The sequence below is a fragment of the Dreissena polymorpha genome, chromosome 16 (assembly GCF_020536995.1).
Source record: "Dreissena polymorpha isolate Duluth1 chromosome 16, UMN_Dpol_1.0, whole genome shotgun sequence".
Lineage (NCBI taxonomy): Eukaryota > Metazoa > Mollusca > Bivalvia > Myida > Dreissenidae > Dreissena > Dreissena polymorpha.
The window spans coordinates 35,684,181-35,705,110 of NC_068370.1; the positions used below are offsets into that span (position 1 = coordinate 35,684,181).

Sequence of the window (20,930 nt, forward strand, 5' to 3'; positions counted from 1 at the left end):
TTCTTACCAAAAATCAAGTTGAGACAGATAGTGTTGTCCCTGATTATCCAATGTGGACTGCACAGGATGATCTCTCATAAAGCCAAGTTTTCTCAGAACAAGGCTCATGTACTTAAACTAACCCTCAAATCAATATCATTAAGCGCACCACTAATTATGGCTACACATCACTCACCTCTGCAGCACACCACTCACATTGGCTACACACCACTCACCTCGGCTACACACCACTCACCTCAGCTACACTTGGAAGACGTTGACAGGCCAGATCAAACTTCTCCAAGAGTCCAAGCAGCAATGGTTTCTGCTCTCTAGCCTCATGCCACAGTGTGTCCAACAGGGGCTCCTCTAGTATGCCGAACTCCTGTAAGCGCGTCCACTTGTCACGAATCAGGTTCCACTTTTGTAAAGCAATGACAGAATTATCCCTTTACCACCCATTCTAGAGACCTTTCTTACTTATTCAACTTTAAAAGGCTTCATTTCCAACCCTTACATACTGATGAGAAGCAAACAGCGAAAAACCTTTACAGATTGCCAATTACTTGCAGGCTGTTCTGGTTTTATGCTGGTTGCATATAGCCATTTTCACTTTGCTTCTCAGCAGGAAAGGTTTAATACTTCTTACAAATTAATAGTGTGTTAAATGCTTAAATTGTTTGTGGCACAAGATAAGCATTTTTTCACAGTATCATTATAGGAAAACAATCTGATATAGACAATTGTACCCTTCATAAAACACTTTCAAGAAAATGCATTTAATTGAATACTGTGCTATAACAATCATCCTATTACACTCTTAATTTTATTAAAACCACCACAATAGCTTTGAATACGCATAACATAATATATGCAAGAAAGAGAAAACAAATCACTATCATCCATTTTCATTTAGATCAACAGTCAAAACTGACCTTGTGGTCAACAAAGAACTACAGTCAACTGCAGACAATTGTCAGTCTGGATTTCCCCAGACGAAAATCACTCTAAATTGCACTTGAGAATAACGGTAAACTGTTCCTAACGGCCAACGGCCAGTATATTTCCCTTTGAAAGTCATTTATGAACTTAAAATAACTGTCACTAGTCAGTCGCTTCGAGTTGCAAAAAGTAAAAAAACAAATGGTTGTTGTCTCTCCCTTCTGATGTCATAGCGTATATTGTGCGTCTATTTTGCAGGTTTAGAATCTGATAGCGGTAACTGCCTTTGATATGATAAAAACGGCCCACTGCGAGAGCACAAATAATAGGATGTTGAGGTTTATTTTCCGGCGATAATTATGGGGGATATATATTCAAAATAAAATATGTCAGAGTATGTAACATGTTTTAAGTAATTATCACTTATATAATAACTGCTAATTATCCCCCGCCATAGGCTGAGGGATATTGTTTTGGCGTTGTCCATCCGTCCGTCTGTCCGGAGCACATACAGATGTGAAAAGGGATGAGGAAGAAAGAAAGAAAACACAGCACTACCTCATCCTGCTCTGTCTGTAAAACGTGTAAGTTTATTGAACTTTTAAAGAAAGTTGCGCTTCACAATGACAAGGTAATGCTTGAGGCTATAATGACTCCCCTAGAAACATTCATGTCGCATCAGTTGAAGCGTTCCATCTTTCAGAAGAAGATAAAAGAGCTTTTTAACGTGGCTGATTTGTTAAGATTGTTGCGAGTGAGAATGATTGTATGTTGTTTGAAGTTTTTTGTGGTTGATGAGCTATGTTGTTTTGAATGAAAATGCTGTATGTGAGATGTTTGCATACCAATAAATGTTTACAAGATATTGGCATCTTTTTCTTTGAATGAGAACAATACAGTTATACCATACTTTCAGTATATAACAGGGAATCCAATTTTTATACTTTCGAACACAAAGGAAGGAGGGGTGGAGTGGAGAGGGGTGTATAGTGTGGGGGTGTGGTCATTTATTACATCATCTTCCAAAAATGCAAAAAAAAAATGCAAAAAAAAACTTTTTTTGGGGGGGGGGGATTCTTGGGTGGGATGGTTGGACGGTATTTCAAAAATAAAATGATAAAATAAATATTTGTGTTTTTTAACCATGTTTGAAAAAAAAAAATTTTTTTTTTGGGGGGGGGGGGGGGTATAGTGTGAGGGTGTGGTGGTAATTAATTACATGATCTTTAAAAAAAAAAAAATTTTGGGGGGGGGGGGCGGGGATTGGGGGCAATGCGAGGGGTGGGGGGGGGGCGGGGGGGATGGTTTGGGTGGAGTCTATTGTGGTATGTCAGGTAAGAGTTGTTTTGTCAAAGTATCAATCAAATCTAATCATAAATAAAGAAGTTATGTCAATTTTAGCAGAATTAAATAATATGACCTTGAGAGTCAAGGTCATTCAAAGGTCAAGGTAAAATTCAACTTACCAGGTACAGTACCCTCATGATAGCATGAAAGTATTGGAAGTTTGAAAGAAATAGCCTTGATACTTAATAAGTAAAGTGGATCTAAACACAAAATGTAACCATATATTCAAAGTTACTAAGTCAAAAAAGGGCCATAATTCCGTAAAAATGACAACCAGAGTTATGCAACTTGTCCTTTACTGTCCCCTTATGATAGTTTGCGAGTGTTCCAAGTATGAAAGCAATATCTATGATACTTTAGGGGTAAAGTGGACCAAAACACAAAACTTAACAAAATTTTCAAGTATAAAGGGCCCATAATTCCGTCAAAATGCCAGTCAGAGTTACATTACTTTGCCTGCACAGTCCCCTTATGATAGTTAGTAATGTTGCAAGTATGAAAGCAAAAGCTTTGATACTTTAGGAATAAAGTGGACCTAAACACAAAACTTAACCAAATTCTTAACCAAATTTTCAATTTTCTAAGTATAAAAAGGGCACATAATTCTGTCAAGATGCCAGTCAGAGTTACATAACTTTGCCTGCACAGTCCCATTATGATAGTTAGTAAGTGTTGCAAGTATGAAAGCAATAGCTTTCATACTTAAGGAATAAAGTTGACCTAAACAAAAAACTTAACCAAAATTTTCAATTTTCTAAGTATAAAAAGGGCACATAATTCTGTCAAAATGCAAGCCAGAGTTATCTTACTTTGCCTGCCCAGTCCCCTCATGATAGTTAGTAAGTGTACCAAGTTTGAATGCAATAGCATTGATACTTTATGAGAAAAGTGGACCTAAACGCAAAACTTAACCGGACTCCGACGCCAAGGTGATGACAATAGCTCTTTTTTTTTTCAAAAAATAGATGAGCTAAAAATATCTCCCAATGAATGTAATACAAACTGTCAGATTTACTGATTGAACAAGATGCATGAGTAAACAACAACAACATTTATTAGCTTTTAAGCATTGCAATAGTTTTTTCAGCCAAATGCAAAATACATAAGTGTGATGACGTGGTTAATAATAATTATAAAATTTAAGTAATGGTTGAAGTTAACAAAGATTTAACTGATTCATTAACAAGAATACCGTAAATTTGCGGCCATAAGTCGACCTAAAAACGCTCCCAAAATTGACTTTAAAAGTCAACTCGACTTATGGATGAGGTACTAAATAAAAATAAAAAATAAACATATTTCTGTGCCTTTTTTTAAAGTAATAAATCTCCAAAGCGGAAGAATAATGACTGTTTACGGTAAGGCCGACTCGTCTTTTACTTAAATGTCCGCCGATAATAAAATGCTCATGTTTACATTGGTTTTTAATGCAATAATCTTCGTAATAAGTCCAAATAAAAACATGTAAAAATAACTTCGAAAATATTAAACATTTGTGAAATACGGTAAAGTGGCGAAAAATAAAAATAGCAATTTGTCTATCGATACATCGTCCGTTGTCTTCTAAGAACAATAGAAAATCGACTGCTGACACTTGTACCCATTTAAAGTTAATCCGTGTAAATACAAACTGTCAACAGGTGCTGATGTCTTTATGCCACCAATTATCGCTTCTCGGCCTTTTGACTAAGATCAAAGTGTAAAGTGTAGTGTTGGCATCCTTTCGATCATTTGTCTATAATTGCGTCACGCCTAAAATAGTTATCCGTTAATGATATGCACAACGGTTCTGCTGCAAACTACTTCTGACCAATCAAAAATAATTACTCGATTGTTGGATACGCCTTTAACCAATCGCTATTGTTCAACTTCACATTGTATATTTTTTGATTGGATGAAGGTGTGGTTTCGTTGATTTATTCACAACTGTCCCACAATTAATGCATAATCGTTTCGTAAATATATAGATCTTATCTGAGTGAAGATTTCATTCATTGTTTGATTATAATAATATTACGCACTCTCCCTGGATTATTAAAAAGTGTAATTGGACATATAAAATACACAATTACTTTCGATTATCTGCTAAGTATTATTAGAAAAGACGTTTTTCCAGTATGCAGAAAATATTCCTCGGGTATCTCGTGATTTACGAATATGTAACAGTCGAATAGCGAGCGATGCGAGTGTTGGTAAATTCACGTGTTTCACGCATAATGGCGAAAGCGTTGTTGATTATTTGAGAGCAAGTTACAATTATTTTGACCATATAATGAATTTCTGATTTCAAGATTTTACCGAATTTTCACATCAATAGCACTAATATTTGAATACAAAAATATATGCTCATAATATAAACGCTGAAAGTTATTACGTTAAATGGGATAATAATTTTGATTTGTGAAGTATATATTAAGTTCGAAATAATGAATGATATGTTATTATGATTTTGAACAATAAAATATATTTTTCGTGATAATAAATAATTGAAACGTTGAATGTTTCATTTTAAATATATTTTTATTATGAATATCCCAAAAAATGTCAACTGCCGGTACAAAAGCCCTCAGAACCATGACTAAAACGTCACTTAAACATGTCCGAGATATTGAAGAAATTTACCCCCCGACTTATGGCAGAGTCAAGGCAAAAAACCAAGTTTTTCTAGCCACATTATACCCCTCGACTTAAGGCCGAGGTAGACTTATGGCCGCGAATGTACTGTACTATTGTTGATAAAGTCATAGATTTAGTTTAAAAATAGGTATGAAATTAAATCAATGTATAACATATTCTTCTGTATTATTCTATAGATGTAATTTATGTTATTATGCTTAGTTATCAGCAATTAGCCTATGTTTTACACTGTGCGAAAACGGATGAGTGGGGTAATGACATAGCAATACTACTGACTGACCAACTATCTAAAAAGTGGTGATCCGAGAACAGCGGTCACCTGTCAACAACGGTCACTTTGGCCATTTCGCTTGACTGACAGCTGTTCTCAGTTTTCACTGCATAACAATACAACCAAAGTACATGTGCATAAAACGTCATCCCAGATAAGCCTGTGCAGTCTGCATATGCTAATCAAGGAAAACACTTTAAGCCGGCTGAACTTGATTTTCTGAGAGAAGCTTCTGCCTTTAAACGAGGAATTTCAGACAAGTACCTTGTCTTGAGGTTTCCATTGCACAGACAGCACATGACTGATCATCTCAAGCAGCCACTTAGGGTTCAGGATCACCGTGTTCCTCAGCAGATTGTCCACCGCAGACTTCCCGCTCCCGTAATAGATCAGCACACCAAGATCGTGGTAGAACTTGAGCATTGTTGACACTTCTGTGGACTCAACAATGCCAAGGTGGCCGGTAATCTCAGACATCTTAAATAATAATAATTTTATTTGTCTTGACTGGTAGATTCATATTTTTACGCATTTTAAGTCCCGTCGAAAGTTAAATTGAATTTTAGACCTTTCTTCCTAGATTCAAGTTTTTAAGGCTTCAAATCCAAACCTTTGATACTGATGACCAGGAAACAGCATAAAACCTGAACAGACTGTGAGTTACTCGCAGGCTGTTCTGGTTTTATGCTGTTTGCACATAGCCATTTTCACTATGCTTCCAAGTGGAAAAGGGTTAACATACACTATCAAAAAACGTACACCTGGTTTGACTGGTTATATTCTGATAACAACATACACTGTCTTAATACATACATCTCGGGTGATCTTGAATTTGAGTTAAAGCATGGTTGCAAAATGCTGACACCTTAAGTCACCAAACATTGACCAAAAGTAAGTCTTAGCCAATACTGTACTGCAATTCTTCGTTACATTTTCAAACAATAAAACAAAAGGACACACCTGATCATAAGTGGCGTAGTTTGCTCCATTGTTTTTCAGAATGCTGACTTCTTGTTCAAACCGTATCCACCTGATTGGGATCTGTTCCCCAATATATGGTTCTCTGCATGACGCCTCTTCCAGCTTGATGCGAAACTCTGCAATCTGACCACAAAAGACCCCATGTAAGATTACAATTTATACTTTTTGCCACCTGAGCAGAAGATACATTCAATCATCAATATTTAATAATACTTTATTCTTACAACAATGGTCAGTTAACTAACATAAAACAAAAGTTACAATTCACAAATGGAAATTTTTTAAATTTTCTTTATTTACAAGAATTTCCATGTGGATTGTTAGCTAAGATTTTTTTAGTAATACAGTCGAAACACATTGGCTAAAACTCTCTTGGCTCGAATTTCCGGTTTGCTTGAACTCTGCTCGAAGCACTGATTTGTTATTGCTATACATTCAAAACCCAATGGCCATCTGATTCTAACAAACTTTTGTTTACAAACAAGTTTGCAGTATATTTTTCACCTCCAGTTGAAGACTACAAAATATTACTTAAACTCCAAACTACTTCATACTAGTTTCTGCTTTTGCATTAATAAGAACAAAATATATACTTAATACTTTTATTTCCCAATATTTTAAAACAGTTACAAATACAACCAAACAAATATCATATAGTAAATTTTATCAGCACGTTTTAACGTAGCACATTTTCTGGAAACACAAAGCACTAAGGAACAAAACATTCCTCAGCATTATATGCACATCATTAAGATATGAGACAGAACTAAATTTACTGAATTTTTTTTTTTAATAAAAAAACTGTATGTAAGTCTGTGTTGCCTTTGAATATGAATATATAGCAATAAACAAGGGCTGTTTGTAAAACATGCATGCCCCCCATATGGGCTGTCAGTTGTAGTGGCAGCCATTGTGTGAATACGTTTTTTGTCACTGTGACCTTGACCTTTGACCTAGTGACCTGATAATCAATAGGGGGCATCTGCCAGTCATGATCAATGTACCTATGAAGTTTCATGATCCTAGGCCTAATTTTTCTTGAAGTATCATCAGGAAACTATTTTACTGTTTCGAGTCACTGTGACCTTGACCTTTGACCTAGTGACCTGAAAATCAATAGGGGTCATTTGCCAGTCATGATCAATGTACCTATGAAGTTTCATGATCCTAGGCGTAAGCATTCTTGAGTTATCATCCGGAAACCATTTTACTGTTTAGAGTCACTGTGACCTTGACCTTTGACCTAGTGACCTGAAAATCAATAGGGGTCATCTGCCAGTCATGATAAATGTTCCTATGAAGTTTCATGATCCTAGGCGTAAGCATTCTTGAGTTATCATCCGGAAACCATTTTACTATTTAGTCACTGTGACCTTGACCTTTGACCTAGTGACCTGAAAATCAATAGGGGTCATCTGCCACTCATGATCAATTTACCTGTGAAGTTTCATGATCCTAGGCGTAAGCATTCTTGAGTTATCATCATGAAACCATTTTACTATTTCGAGTCACTGTGACCTTGACCTTTGACCTAGTGACCTGAAAATCAATAGGGGTCATCTGCCAGTTATGATCAATGAAGTTTCATGATCCTAGGCCTAAGCGTTCTTGAGTTATCATCCAGAAACCATCTGGTGGACGGACCGCCGGATGAACCGACAGACAGACCAACATGTGCAAAACAATATACCCCCTCTTCTTCAAAGGGGGGCATAAAAAATCGGTGCTCTGATGAGAGTTCGGGCTAACCGAAAAATCAAGCCATGCAAGGTCGAGCAATAGGGTATCGACTGTATATTCATATAAATTTTTGTCGGATGGCTGAACTCGCTTGGCTCGAATTATTGGATGGCTCGAACAGTTTTCAAAGTCCCAGCAAAAGTTTTCACACTTCCTTTTGTTCGGTTGGCTCGAATTTGCTTTGGGTCGCATAAAATTATTAATTGATTTGGCCCTTTTGATTAAAGGCATACAATAAATGATGTCACACCAGTTGCAAACATGACATAAACTCAATCGTTAATTGATTTGAGTAAAAGATGACATTCTGTATAAACCTGTTTTTTTTTTGTAGACACATTATTAATATGGCTGCAATCCCTAAATCACTTTCTTGCTGAGCAAGCTATAGAAGGCCCCGCTACCCAATCCAGGTGCATATTTATATCAGCAAAACAGAAGGCTTTAGGAAGTAAAGGGACAAAGATAAAGTTAAATGAAAACAATTACAGAGAAACAAATGAAGCCATTTTGTCATTGGAAAGTGTCAAAAAAGCGCAATTTGCCGAAGAATTAGGAATGCATGTTTTGTTTCTAAGTGCAATGTTCCATGTACCTGTATATGTCAGAGCTCCAGATAAGGAATGTGAAATTAGTAAAGGTACTGCCACTGACAGAAAGAAAAGGAGTAACGCTTAAAATCAATAAGTACCTGTACTACCATATCCAAAAATACAGATAGTACTGTACTACCCGTGTTCTTGGATATTGAAGGGTGTATAACTGACTTTACAGAAACATTTGCAGCAATTATAATTAATATAATTATGTAGCTTCTTAAACAGTTGCTGTATTAGGTTTTCCATTCTGAATTATGATGCAAATACAACTACACATTAAAACTCATAACTAATACTATTTCTTCATTTTTCTTGACAAGAAAACACAAGCCAACTAGTAAATAAATGAATACTTATTTCACTGTCTCATCCGTTTCCCATCGTGTTTTCTAACAATTTAAGCCACCGATGCAATCAAATCGTTTAATATTGGGGCGACAATGTCTTTTTCTGGGTTTACAGATTTAATGTCAGGATGGTTAGACGACACCGTATGTAGTCATTATATGACATCAAAGTGTTGTTTTGAACCGCTTTCGGTTAAGCCACCATTCTATTGCGCGCAGACATATTGTTTTTGACGGATTTACAAGTTACAGGAAATCACGCGACAGAGTACTGATCAGCAAGTATATTTTGGACGAAAGTTACAGTTTTTATTTAATAACTTTCAAAATAATACGAACAAAATTATAAAAAAAATTACCGATACATCCTATGTTTGTCATCTACAAGCGAATGTAAACAAAATATTTTTTGATGTGCGCTTGCGTATGTACATGGGCCGTATATGGTGTCACTTAAGGGAGGCAATTTTCCACTTTACAGAAGTATTCACCGGACATTTATATAAATTTAGTATTTTGAAACAAATAAGAGTTTAAATAAAACTGTTCTTAACATTAACATTAAAATGACGTAAATACATTTATTTGATAGTGAAATATGTCGCTTTCTGAGTGTGTTAAAAGATTAATAATTTGCTTCCAATATCAGCTGGAACAAATATCTATAAATAAGCATGTTTATTTATAGATCTTTGTGGAAAGAAGAATATTATTTTTCAAGGGAGAAAATCCAAAGAGTGAATTTATAATTTTAAATGAGATTTGTTTCTATTATATTTAATTGTTTACTTAGTAAATTTTGTGAGCAATTCAGATATATGTATACAGCAAATTGTGTGGAATTTTAATGTAAAAAATATATAATCTAAATTATGTGTGCGTGTTAAACACGTAAGTATTTGGTAAAATAAAAGATTGTAATACAAATAATTGAAACCTGCTCTTTGACAGTAGACGAAGGAAAATGGCCAGCACACAGTTTGGGTTTCAGTAAGGGATTTCTTTTGAGAATGCGCGGGCTATTAATATCCCCCGCCTGGAAGTCGAATTACATTCCTACGAGATTTGAAAACATCACACTTGTTTAACTTTAAAACAAGCATTTAACGATTTTTTGCTGTCAACTTCAAGAAAACAAACATCTGTAAGTATCTGACGAAGCAAATTGCGTTGCAGCGTTACACTACACAAAATAAATAGAACGTCCCATAAATACTGCTGTCAGACAAATACTCGCTAACCAGTAGACAATTATATATAAACCCAGTCTACAACTTTTCGGTAATTTAAATTAACGAAAAGCGCCATTAGGTTGGAGACCAATTAATCACGCGCGCTGACGCAGACATATCGCTACAGCAAGATGTTTATCGTAAATGCGTAAAATGGATATTAAAGTCATAATTGTACGTCCATTTTATAAAAAAGAAAGAGGGCCTGAAAGGCCCAAAGTCGCTCACCTGAGATAACAAGATATTATTGGGACAAATCTTCTGACCAAGTTTCACGAAGATTGGAAAATAAAAGTGGCCTCTACAGACCTGTTTACCCTACCGATTGCTTCTCAGTAGTATGGAGGGCATCTCTCAGTAGTTTGGGGCTGTTGTCAGTAGTTTTAAACTTTTCAATCATTTTGAGCATTAAAACACCGTGACTGGGTAACATATCAGTTTAACTGTACATAAAGCATTAGATGAATTTACTTGCTAATAATAAAATCTGTTAAGCGATATTTTTTTTGCTTTGATTTGTTACAGCCTGTGCCATTGGATTGGGAAAATAAGCGCGATAAACCATGAAATTGGAAAAAATAGCGCGATAAACCATGAAAGTTGGAGACATTAAGCATCATACATATGATTATAAGTAACAGAATTTAAATTGTTTTTAAGTACATGTTTGACAGCATTTTATATTATGCTGCTTCAATGTCTTCTAACAATGAAGACAATATTAAGTTAATATCCATCCACATGCATATTAAACTTGCAATAATCTATAGATTCTTAAAAACACCATTTGATCATAAGCTCTTTAAGAGTAGCTATTAATTTAATTCAGTATTTTTTTTAATTAAATATCATAAGGGGAAACATAAAAAAATATTGACAAACATCCTTTAGTGTTCTCATTGTGTTAATGATGTATTAAATGGAGTTAAAATAATATATTTTATTTGTTTACCTTTCAATATCTTGCACTTGACGACCTCAGTTCAATGCTATTTCATTAAACTGTACACCGTAACAAACCTAATAAAGCAGAATATGCATAATCTGATTATACACAGATCCACTAACATATAAATCAAATCATATTTGTCTCTTACCATTTTCGAACGATACTCATCTTATAATAATAAATGCTTTAACTTTGTGAGTAGACTAAACTCCAATTTTCAAACACTAGTTTCCGTGACGCACATTCACTGTGCAGATTTCGGATAAATATTTGTTTTTGTCTGTTTTAATCTCAAACCTAGTATGTTGCGTTAATTGAAACACGCATTACATTATTCCCTAATGACCATATGATATTATCCGTTGTTAATTTGAATGGTATTTCTTATTTTCGCCGTTAATCGCAATTTCTCGTCTGCTTGCCGCCATCTTGGACGTGTGTAAAAACAGACGTGCTCAATCCCGATACATTGACTATCGTCGGTATTCTCCGCAATAGAGAGAGAGAGATGTGTATACTGGATAGCAACGTAAAATCGTATATATTCGGCTAAATTTGCGAACCAATACACAAGTCAGTTCGGTGACGACTTGACAAGCTCGATCAGCACTCGTTCCCCGGGAGGCTTGAATTTCAACGTTTTTTTACTATGCAAGCGCCAAAATGATCATGATTGATAAATAACCTATTAAGACCGAAAATAAGCGAAAGTACGGTTAAAAACTGAAATTTGACCATTTTGATCGATGGATCCGTAGTTTTTCAGTACAAATCTGTAGTGCATAGTTTAGCCAAATAATCCGTAGTAACTATGGTGAATCCGTAAAAGTAAACAGGTCTGCCTCTAGAGTGTTAACGAGGTTTTACTACAGCCATATAAGGAAAAAAGCCCCACCCCCTGGCAGCCATGTTTTTCAACCAACGGGCATCATTTTTGATCTCGTCAAAATATTATTGGGATGAATCTTCTGACCAAGTTTCATGAAGATCGGACAGTAAATGTGGCCTCTAGAGTGTTAACAAGATTTTACAATAGCCATATAAGGAAAAATTCCCCGACCCTTGGAAGCCATTTTTTTCAAGCAAACATAATTATTTTCGAACTCGTCCAAGATATCATTGAGACCAATGTTCTGACCAAATTTCATGAAGATTGGACAATAAATGTGGCCTCTAGAGTGTTAACAAGGTTTTACTATAGCCATATATAGCCATATAAGGAAAAATGCCATGCCCCTGGTGGCCATGTTTTTAAATCAACCAAAACCATTTTCAAGCTCATCCAAGATATCATTGGGACAAATTTTCTGACCAAGTTTCATGATGATCGGAAAATAAATGTGACCTCTAGAGTGTTAACAAGGTTTTACTATAGCCATATGAGGAAAATAGCCCCGCCCCCGTGGTGGCCATGTTTTTCAACCAACCAGCATCATTTTTGAACTCCTCCAAGATATTATTGGGATGCATCCTCTGACCGAAGATCGGACTATAAATGTGGCCTCTAGAGTGTAAACAAGATTTTACTCTAGCCTTATATAGCCATATAAGGAAAAATGCCCCGCCCCTTGGCAGCCATGTTTTTCAAGCAAACGTAACCATTTTCAAACTCATACAAGATATCATTGAGACCAATCTTCTGACCAAATTTCATGAAGATTGGAAATAAATGTGGCCTCTAGAGAGTTAACAAGTCAAATGTTGACGTCGCACAACGCACGACGGACGACGGACAAAAAGGCAATAACAAAAGCTCACAATGAGCACGTGCTCAGGTGAGCTAATAAATGTGTAAATCTTCATGAAAAAGGCGTATTTACGGCTGTACGGCCCTTATCTGGAGCTCTGTATGTGATTCGCAAAAACCTGCCGATATAATTTACTATATGATATTTGTTCTATTGAATGTGTAACTATTTTAACATATTTATTAATAAAAATATAAAGTCTATTTTTGGTTCTTATTAATTCAAAAGAAACGTAAGTAGTACGGAGTTAAGGCAGTATGAATACTCTTCAATTGGAGGTACAAATGTATTTCTATCTTATGTTACTAAATTAGAAATTGGATGGCTCAAATTCCTGATGGCTTGAACTATAGTTGTCAGTCCCAGCGAGTTCGAGCCATCGGGTTTCAACTGTATTGTGTTATAACATTTGTTGACAGCATGAGTAATCACTTTAGTTGAGTGCACCGTTATCCAGATTTGACAAGATATTTCGAGCAAGTTTCATGAAGATTGGACAAAAGATGTGAATACTAGAGTGTGTTTCGGCTGTTTAAAAATTTGACCAAGTCATTAAGTTTTTTACCTCACATGACCAAGTTTCCATTTCAGCCAAAATGTCATTGGGACAATTGTTCTGACCACGTTTCATAATTATTGGAAATAAATGTGTAATCTTGAGTGTTCACTAGGTAGATGTTGACCATGCACAAAACGACACACAAAAGGTGATCACAAAAGCTAATCATGCATATAAGTGTCATTACTGGTATTTGATTAACATCATGTTAATTCACGACAAGTAAAATGTCAAATCTTACTAAAGAGTCGTCCGTTAAATTATTCACAGCGTAGAAAGGAGTAACGAGATGCTGGATGTATGGTTTGCCGACCAGGAAATCCTGAACTTGACCTAGTTTCTCCTCAACCTTGAGAAAAAAAAAGAATCTACACAAATTTTACCATTTCAATAATAAATACAGTATTTATTCTTATAATTTATATACAGGATGCAGAATCAACAGGGTTTTCTGTGTTTTACCAAGGGCTGTACAGCATTTTAACACACCGTTAAGAAATGCTTTTTTGCAAAAACTCAACTAAGTGAAATACATTTGCAAAAATCTTTAGTGCATAAAAGACAGTTTTTCTTGCAGTTTGTGCCGATATCTTAAGGTATAAGAATAAATCATTGAATACGTCTGAAATTATTGACAAAATTTCATGTTGCGTTAAAAATAACATGTACAATGAATGCAAAAGATACCACATTTTTTTAACAAGAACACAGGCTTATTAAATAAAGTAATTCCAATGTATTTCACATTGCCAAAAGCAGTATAAAAATCTGTCTTTATGTACTAGTTGAATTCTTAAGAAAAATCATTTTAAAAAGTTATTTAAAATGAAGCACCACTTACAGTCGTGTATACATCAAATAAAGTTAAAAGGTGCTACCCCACCAAGTCATGTGATCCTGCACCCTGTATATACTCTTAGCAAAATATGAGCCAAACACAACTATTTTGTTTTCTAATGTTTGCTTGCAAGCAACTAACTTTACTTTAACCCTTTGCATGCTGGGAAATTTGTCGTCTGCAAAAATGTCGTCCGCTGAATTTCTTAAATTAGCATTTTGTGTGATTTTCTTCAAAGAATAATATCAGAAAAGCAAACAGTTTGAATCCTGATGAGACGCCACATTCTGTGACGTCTCATCTGGATCCAAACTGTTTGCAAAGGCCTTCAAAATTGGGTTCCAGCACTGAAAGGGTTTAAAGTTTGGCTGTAGCAAAGAATATACAACAATTCACCAAATCAAAAATCAATTAAAGGTTATGTGTGATCTGATGTATCTTGTTGACATTTTTCTTTACAAGATACAACAGTTTCATATTCAAACCAACATTCACATGAGTCAATATCAAATTTAGAAACATAGTATTTTAATCACGTCTTATGTCCTAAGCTAACAGATGTATCCGACACAACAAAAAAACTTATGATGACATGAGTATCACTATACATGAGACCATGTGTGACACAATCAAAGTGATGACATTAAAAAGTACATGAAATTATATTTGATATTGTTTTCTTATGATTAAAACACAGTTTCAAAGAGTCTGGAGATAAAATACTTCACAAATACAATCAAACTTAAAACTCAGAAAATCGTAGAACATAATAAAATAAACATGTTTTAAATACAAATGTACACACATCACCAGATCAAAATGCAACTTCAAATTGACTTTATGACTGAAGATGTTTGCAACATGAAATTGGGTAATTAATATCCAAACTATATACCAATACTGAAAAGAATATATGCAACAAGGGACAAAATTGTCACAAAACCAGGTTTTCATTGTGAAAAAAAAATCTGATAAAGGGAGAAAACTCAAACTGAACTTTTGAAATGACCAAAAAAAATTAACCCCCTTTGTAAGTTTTTTTTTTTTTAAATCTATTTTTAGTCGTGGCGACCTTGACATTGGAGATATTGACGTGATTCTTTCGTGGGACACACCGTCCCATGATGGTGAACAAATGTGCCAAATGATTTTAAAATCTCACAATGAATGACATAGTTATGGCCAGGACAAGCTCATTTATGGCCATTTTTGACCTTTGAACTCAAAGTGTGACCTTGACCTTGGAGATATCGACGTAATTATTTCGCGCGACACACCGTCCAATGATGGTGAACAAATGTGCCAAATGATTTTAAAATCTGACGATGAACGACATAGTTATGGCTCGGACAAGCTCATTTATGGCCATTTTTGACCTTTGAACTCAAAGTGTGACCTTGACCTTGGAGATATTGACGTAATTATTTCGCGCGACACACCGTCCAATGATGGTGAACAAATGTGCCAAATGATTTTAAAATCTGACAATGAACGACATAGTTATGGCCCGGACAAGCTTATTCCGCCAGCCCGCCAGCCAGCCAGCCAGCCCGCCAGCCAGCCCGCCCGCATTCGCCAATCTAATAACCAGTTTTTTCCTTCGGAAAACCTGGTTAAAAACCTGGTTAAAAATGGAAAAAAATATACATACTATTATAAAGTAAACAAATCTTACAGCCTTCTTTATGCTTTCATCATCCTCCCCCAGACAGTCCCTGTGTGTTCCGACGATGAACACAGGAGGGGAAAATGTGCTACTGGAGCTTACTGAAGATGTGTGGGCCAGGATAGACTTCAACCAGAAATCCAGGTACTCCAAGGTAGACAGGCTCTCAGAATAAGCATACTGAAGTAATAATGTGTAGAAGGCATGGCTGCTGCTGGTATATAGAGCTATCAAGTGAGGCCAAAAAAGGAAGTATATGACCAGTATACAGGAATAACAAGATGTGTTTAAGAAACAGTATATCCCCCCCCTCCCCCGATATATTTGACCTTGAAAAATGACCTTGACCTTTCACCACTCAAAATGTGCAGCTTCATGAGATACACATACATGCCAAATATCAAGCTGATGTCTTCAATATTGCAAATGTTATGGCCAATATTAAAGTGTGACGCAAACAAACGAACAAACCAAGAAACCAATGGACAGGGCAAAAACAATATGTCCCTTAGTATAGACTGGTGGACATAAAAAAATTAGCAGTATAGAAGATTCAAATGTCTTAAACTACACACTGCAAAGTTTCAAGCAATAAAACTTCCTATAGAAGATTCGAATTTCTTAAACGTTACTACACTACGTCTAGCCCGATTTCTGCCATCCACCACACTCCCACCATGGACAATTTTTCGTGAGCGTGGAAAATCACCGCAATCTCACGAGATAAATCACCGCAATGTGAAGATGTTTCCATCATGATAGATTGCGTCTACAGTGGCTGAACACCGCGGGCGTTATCGGGAACTCACGGTGGACCAAGGAGGTGAAATACAGGTAAATGTGAATGAACATGTATATTTTGATATTGCAGACCGTATAATTTTTGCAAAGTTCTAGAATGTTTTGTTACATTTGTATGTACATTTGTATACGTTGTAACTTGATTGTTAACAATCGTCATTATTTTCTTTTGTTTACCCTTGTTTCAGAATCATTTGACATCTCGTTCATAGAGCATGATGTACTCTATGTTTTATTTCTACAGTTTCTGCGTGAAGATTTACTTGTTGTTTATTTAAAGAATTGTTTGTTTTTGTTAAAATTTCGGAAATGCTTTCTTGTTTGTGTATAAATAGACATACATATACATGTATAACAAAATCATATTATAACATAATCAGTATTTAAATGCATGTTTATAATATTAATAATAAAAAAACTTCTCAGCGTTGTTACTATGTTCATTATTTTCCGAAAACCACATTCTTGATCGTATCTGAAATAAAAAGAGTAAAACTGTTTAAAAGAAAGCTAAATGATAAATTATGACTCGTTAAATTCACCGTGATTTCTTAACAACACTTCTTATGGATTCTTTTTAAATTTGATATACATTGTATTTGCTCAATGCACAACATTATTTTAACACAATAAGTAAATCAATATTTACCATAATATTATGATTTCTTTTTTTATGTTATTTTACATTCAGTGTATGTTTCAAAATTAACTTGTTATTGAACAAAGAACATGTATACAAATAGTCACTCACCAACATGACAACTGATCTTTTCGCATGACTATGATATTAAAATATCGCGGAATTTAATACTTACTGCGGATGTCTCAAATTTGTACATGTACATTTATTCGATCCAATACATGTAACAAAAGAAACAGGAAATCACAAAAATACATGTAGTCTGATATCAAATTACATGTACATGTAACATGTTTGTATGTAATTGTTAGCGAGCTATATATGTACACAAACAGGCAAAGGTTTTCGAAAGGTTAACACAAAACAACTCTTTAATTAAGAACAACAAGGAAAACTTTGTGCAGAAACAATTGAAACAAAACCTGAAGCATGAAATGCAAACTATGCTCAAGCTCGATGTAAGACATGTCAATGATTCTGTAAAGAGGGCAAACACAAGAGAAAAGAGTTGAACATTCAGTGATTTTATTATGAAGTGCCTGAATATATGTACATACAATGTTTAAACAAGAGCACCGCCTTGCGGGTGCAGACCGCTCATCTATTTTATTTTTAAAGGTGAAGGGACTCTCAATTTCAATCACAAAGGAGGGAGGGGTGGAGTGAAGAGGGGTGTATAGTGTGGGGGTGTGGACATTTATTACATTATCTTCCAAAAATGCAAAAAAAAAATGCACAAAAAATAATTTAAAAAATGGGGGGTGGGTGGGGGGGGGGAGGGGATACTTGGGTGCGATGGTTGGACGGTATTTCAAAAATAAAATAATAAAAATAAATATTTGTGTTTTTTAACCGTTTCAAAAAAAATAAAATTGGGGGGGGGGGGGGGGGGGGTGGGGGGGGGGGGTAAAGTGTGAGGGTGTGGTGGTTATTTGTTAGATGATCTTAAAAAAAAAAAAATAGGGGGGGGGGGAGGATTTGGGGGTGGGGGGGGGAGGTGGGGGGAGGAAACGGGGGATGGTTTGGGTGGAGTCTATTGTGGCATGTCAGGTAAGAGTAGTTTTGTCAAAGAATCAATCAAATCTAATCATAAATAATAAAGTTATGACAATTTAAGCAAAAATTTAATAATTTGACCTTGAGGGTCAAGAACATTCAAAGGTCAAGGTAAAATTCAACTTGCCAGGTACAGTAACCTCATGAGAGCATGAAAGTATTTGAAGTTTGAAAGCAATAGCCTTGATACTTTAGAAGTAAAGTGGATCGAAACACAAAATTTAACCATATATTCAAAGTTACTAAAAAAAGGGCCATAATTCCATAAAAATGACAACCAGAGTTATGCAACTTGTCCTTTTACTGTACCCCTATGATAGTTTGCGAGTGTTCCAAGTATGAAAGCAATATCTATGATACTTTAGGGGTAAAGTGGACCAAAACACAAAACTTAACCAAATTTTCAATTTGCTAAGTATAAAGGGTCCATAATTCCGTCCAAATGCCAGTCAGAGTTACATAACTTTGCCTGCACAGTCCCCTTATGATAGTTAGTAAGTGTTGCAAGTATGAAAGCAATAGCTTTGATACTGTAGGAATAAAGTGGACCTAAACACAAAACTTAACCAAATTTTCAATTTTTTAAGTATAAAAAGGGCACATAATTCTGTCAAAATGCCGGTCAGAGTTACATAACTTTGCCTGCACAGTCCCCTTATGATAGTTAGTAAGTGTTGCAAGTATGAAAGCAATAGCTTTGATACTTAAGGAATAAAATGGACCTAAACACAAAACTTAACCAAAATTTTCAATTTTCTAAGTATAAAAAGGGCACATAATTCTGTCAAAATGAACGCCAGAGTTATCTTACTTTGCCTGCCCAGTCCCCTCATGATAGTAAGTAAGTGTACCAAGTTTGAATGCAATAGCATTGATACTTTCTGAGAAAAGTGGACCTAAACGCAAAACTTAACCGGACGCCGACGCAAACGCCGACGCCAAGGTGATGACAATAGCTCATAATTTTTTTCAAAAAATAGATGAGCTAAAAATCAACATTATATGATCTGCAATGTGAATGAACATGTACATTTCGATATTGCAGACCGTACATTTGTATAATGTTGTTGTTACACATGTATTTCAGCGCGAACCACCTAGACCGTGGTGGTCCACCGTGAGATCAATTTCCGGATAACGCCGAGACTGACAGGGCAATTCGCCACGGCGAAATCACCGTATTCAACGGTGTATCGCGATGAGATAGTAATTGTCCACTCTGGGCTGAATCATGGTGATGCGATGTGGATGGCAGAAATCGCGCTAGACGTAGTGTAGCAATATAACTGTAGACGATTCAAAGTGTGTTAAACTACCCATACACACTGCAAAATTTTAGCAATAAGTACTACAGTAATTATTCAATCACTGTCATAATGAAGTTTAATATATCTACTTACATTTATATGTATAACAAGATAAACATCATTAAAAGGCTGATTGACATGTTTTTCAACACAATATCATAGTATGTTTTAGAAACTGTCATTCATGAACTTTGTTCTAAGACACAGAATATTTTAAGCGTAAAATTGCAGGTTTTAACAGTATTATGGAATGTGTTATTTAAACGAGTGACATTTTTACACAAAAACTTCAAAATCTTGGGTTTCCAATACTTCAAAAGGATTCATTCTAACTTATTTACCTTTTTATCAGAGACATTCTCCTCCAGATCTTGATTCAACTTGAACACAAACACATATAATGCCCGTGGTGATAAAAACATCTGTTGGATGGTATAATACTCCTCCTTGGCTGCAAAGTCCCATATATCTAGCACCATTTTTGCTGTGTCAGGCACCTTGGTTGCCAAAGTAACAGAGTCCTGAGATTTCTGCTGCTCCTGAGGAGGGGCGTCCAACAATTTTTGCACCAGTTGGACGACCCTCTCTGGGACTTCTTTGAACGTCTCTTGTGGGATTTCTGAAAACTTTGGGTTCGAAAGGCTGGAAGCTGAGGGAGGTTTACTGAGCTGAAATTTACACCAAATTGATAACCCTGCGTATTATTTTATAATACCTTATTTCTCCATTTATGGATTAAAAATGAAAATAAATTTCAGCGGGCAACAATTTAGATTGTCTAATGGAAATGTGACCATGTATTAATAATCGCCATGTGTTATGTAAAAGCTCTATAGTGAGTAGTTCTAAAAAGATTAAATAGAAACAATTACTCATCAAAGGATAAAAGGACAAAAGCATGTAAAACAACAAAATGTCTACCAGTCTTCAAGCTAAATATTTTAGACCAATAGCCCTTCGGATTAATCAGATAGAATTTTTAATAGCCCGAAGACAGTTTCAATAGCCCGAAAAGGTTAACATACATTTTATGACTTTTTGGCTCTGAGCAACAAAAATATTCATTTCCCATCAGAAATAACTTCTAATGAGTAAAAACATTTGCCTGTCCCATTTTCAACAGACTGTTTTATTTATTTTTGATAACAACAGCAAAGGCATGCTCTCCAGACATCTCCATATCTCAGTGTTTCAGATTGGCCCCAATTTCCTCAGGACAGGTTTCCTCAAATGGCTAAATGGTCAATTTTTTTCAGGACATTTGTCCTAAATCATGAAACAATTTTCATAC

General features: G+C 35.4%; 1 protein-coding gene across 6 annotated transcripts in view; it reads right to left on the reverse strand.

Moving 5' to 3' along the window:
- The window catches only part of LOC127863023 (uncharacterized), a 72,285-nt gene that overhangs the window by 18,021 nt on the left and 33,334 nt on the right, over positions 1–20,930 (reverse strand). For all 6 annotated transcript variants that reach the window (XR_008040906.1, XM_052402371.1, XM_052402375.1 and 3 more), the window contains 6 exons: positions 19,981–20,307; positions 15,845–16,015; positions 13,573–13,680; positions 6,137–6,280; positions 5,441–5,653; positions 236–400 (listed from right to left, as the gene is read on the reverse strand). Coding sequence is in view for 5 of the 6 variants with exons in the window: in XM_052402371.1 (XP_052258331.1) it covers positions 236–400; positions 5,441–5,653; positions 6,137–6,280; positions 13,573–13,680; positions 15,845–16,015; positions 19,981–20,307 (1,128 nt within the window). In the remaining variant the exon portion in view is untranslated. The remainder of the gene's footprint in view (positions 1–235; positions 401–5,440; positions 5,654–6,136; positions 6,281–13,572; positions 13,681–15,844; positions 16,016–19,980; positions 20,308–20,930) is intronic.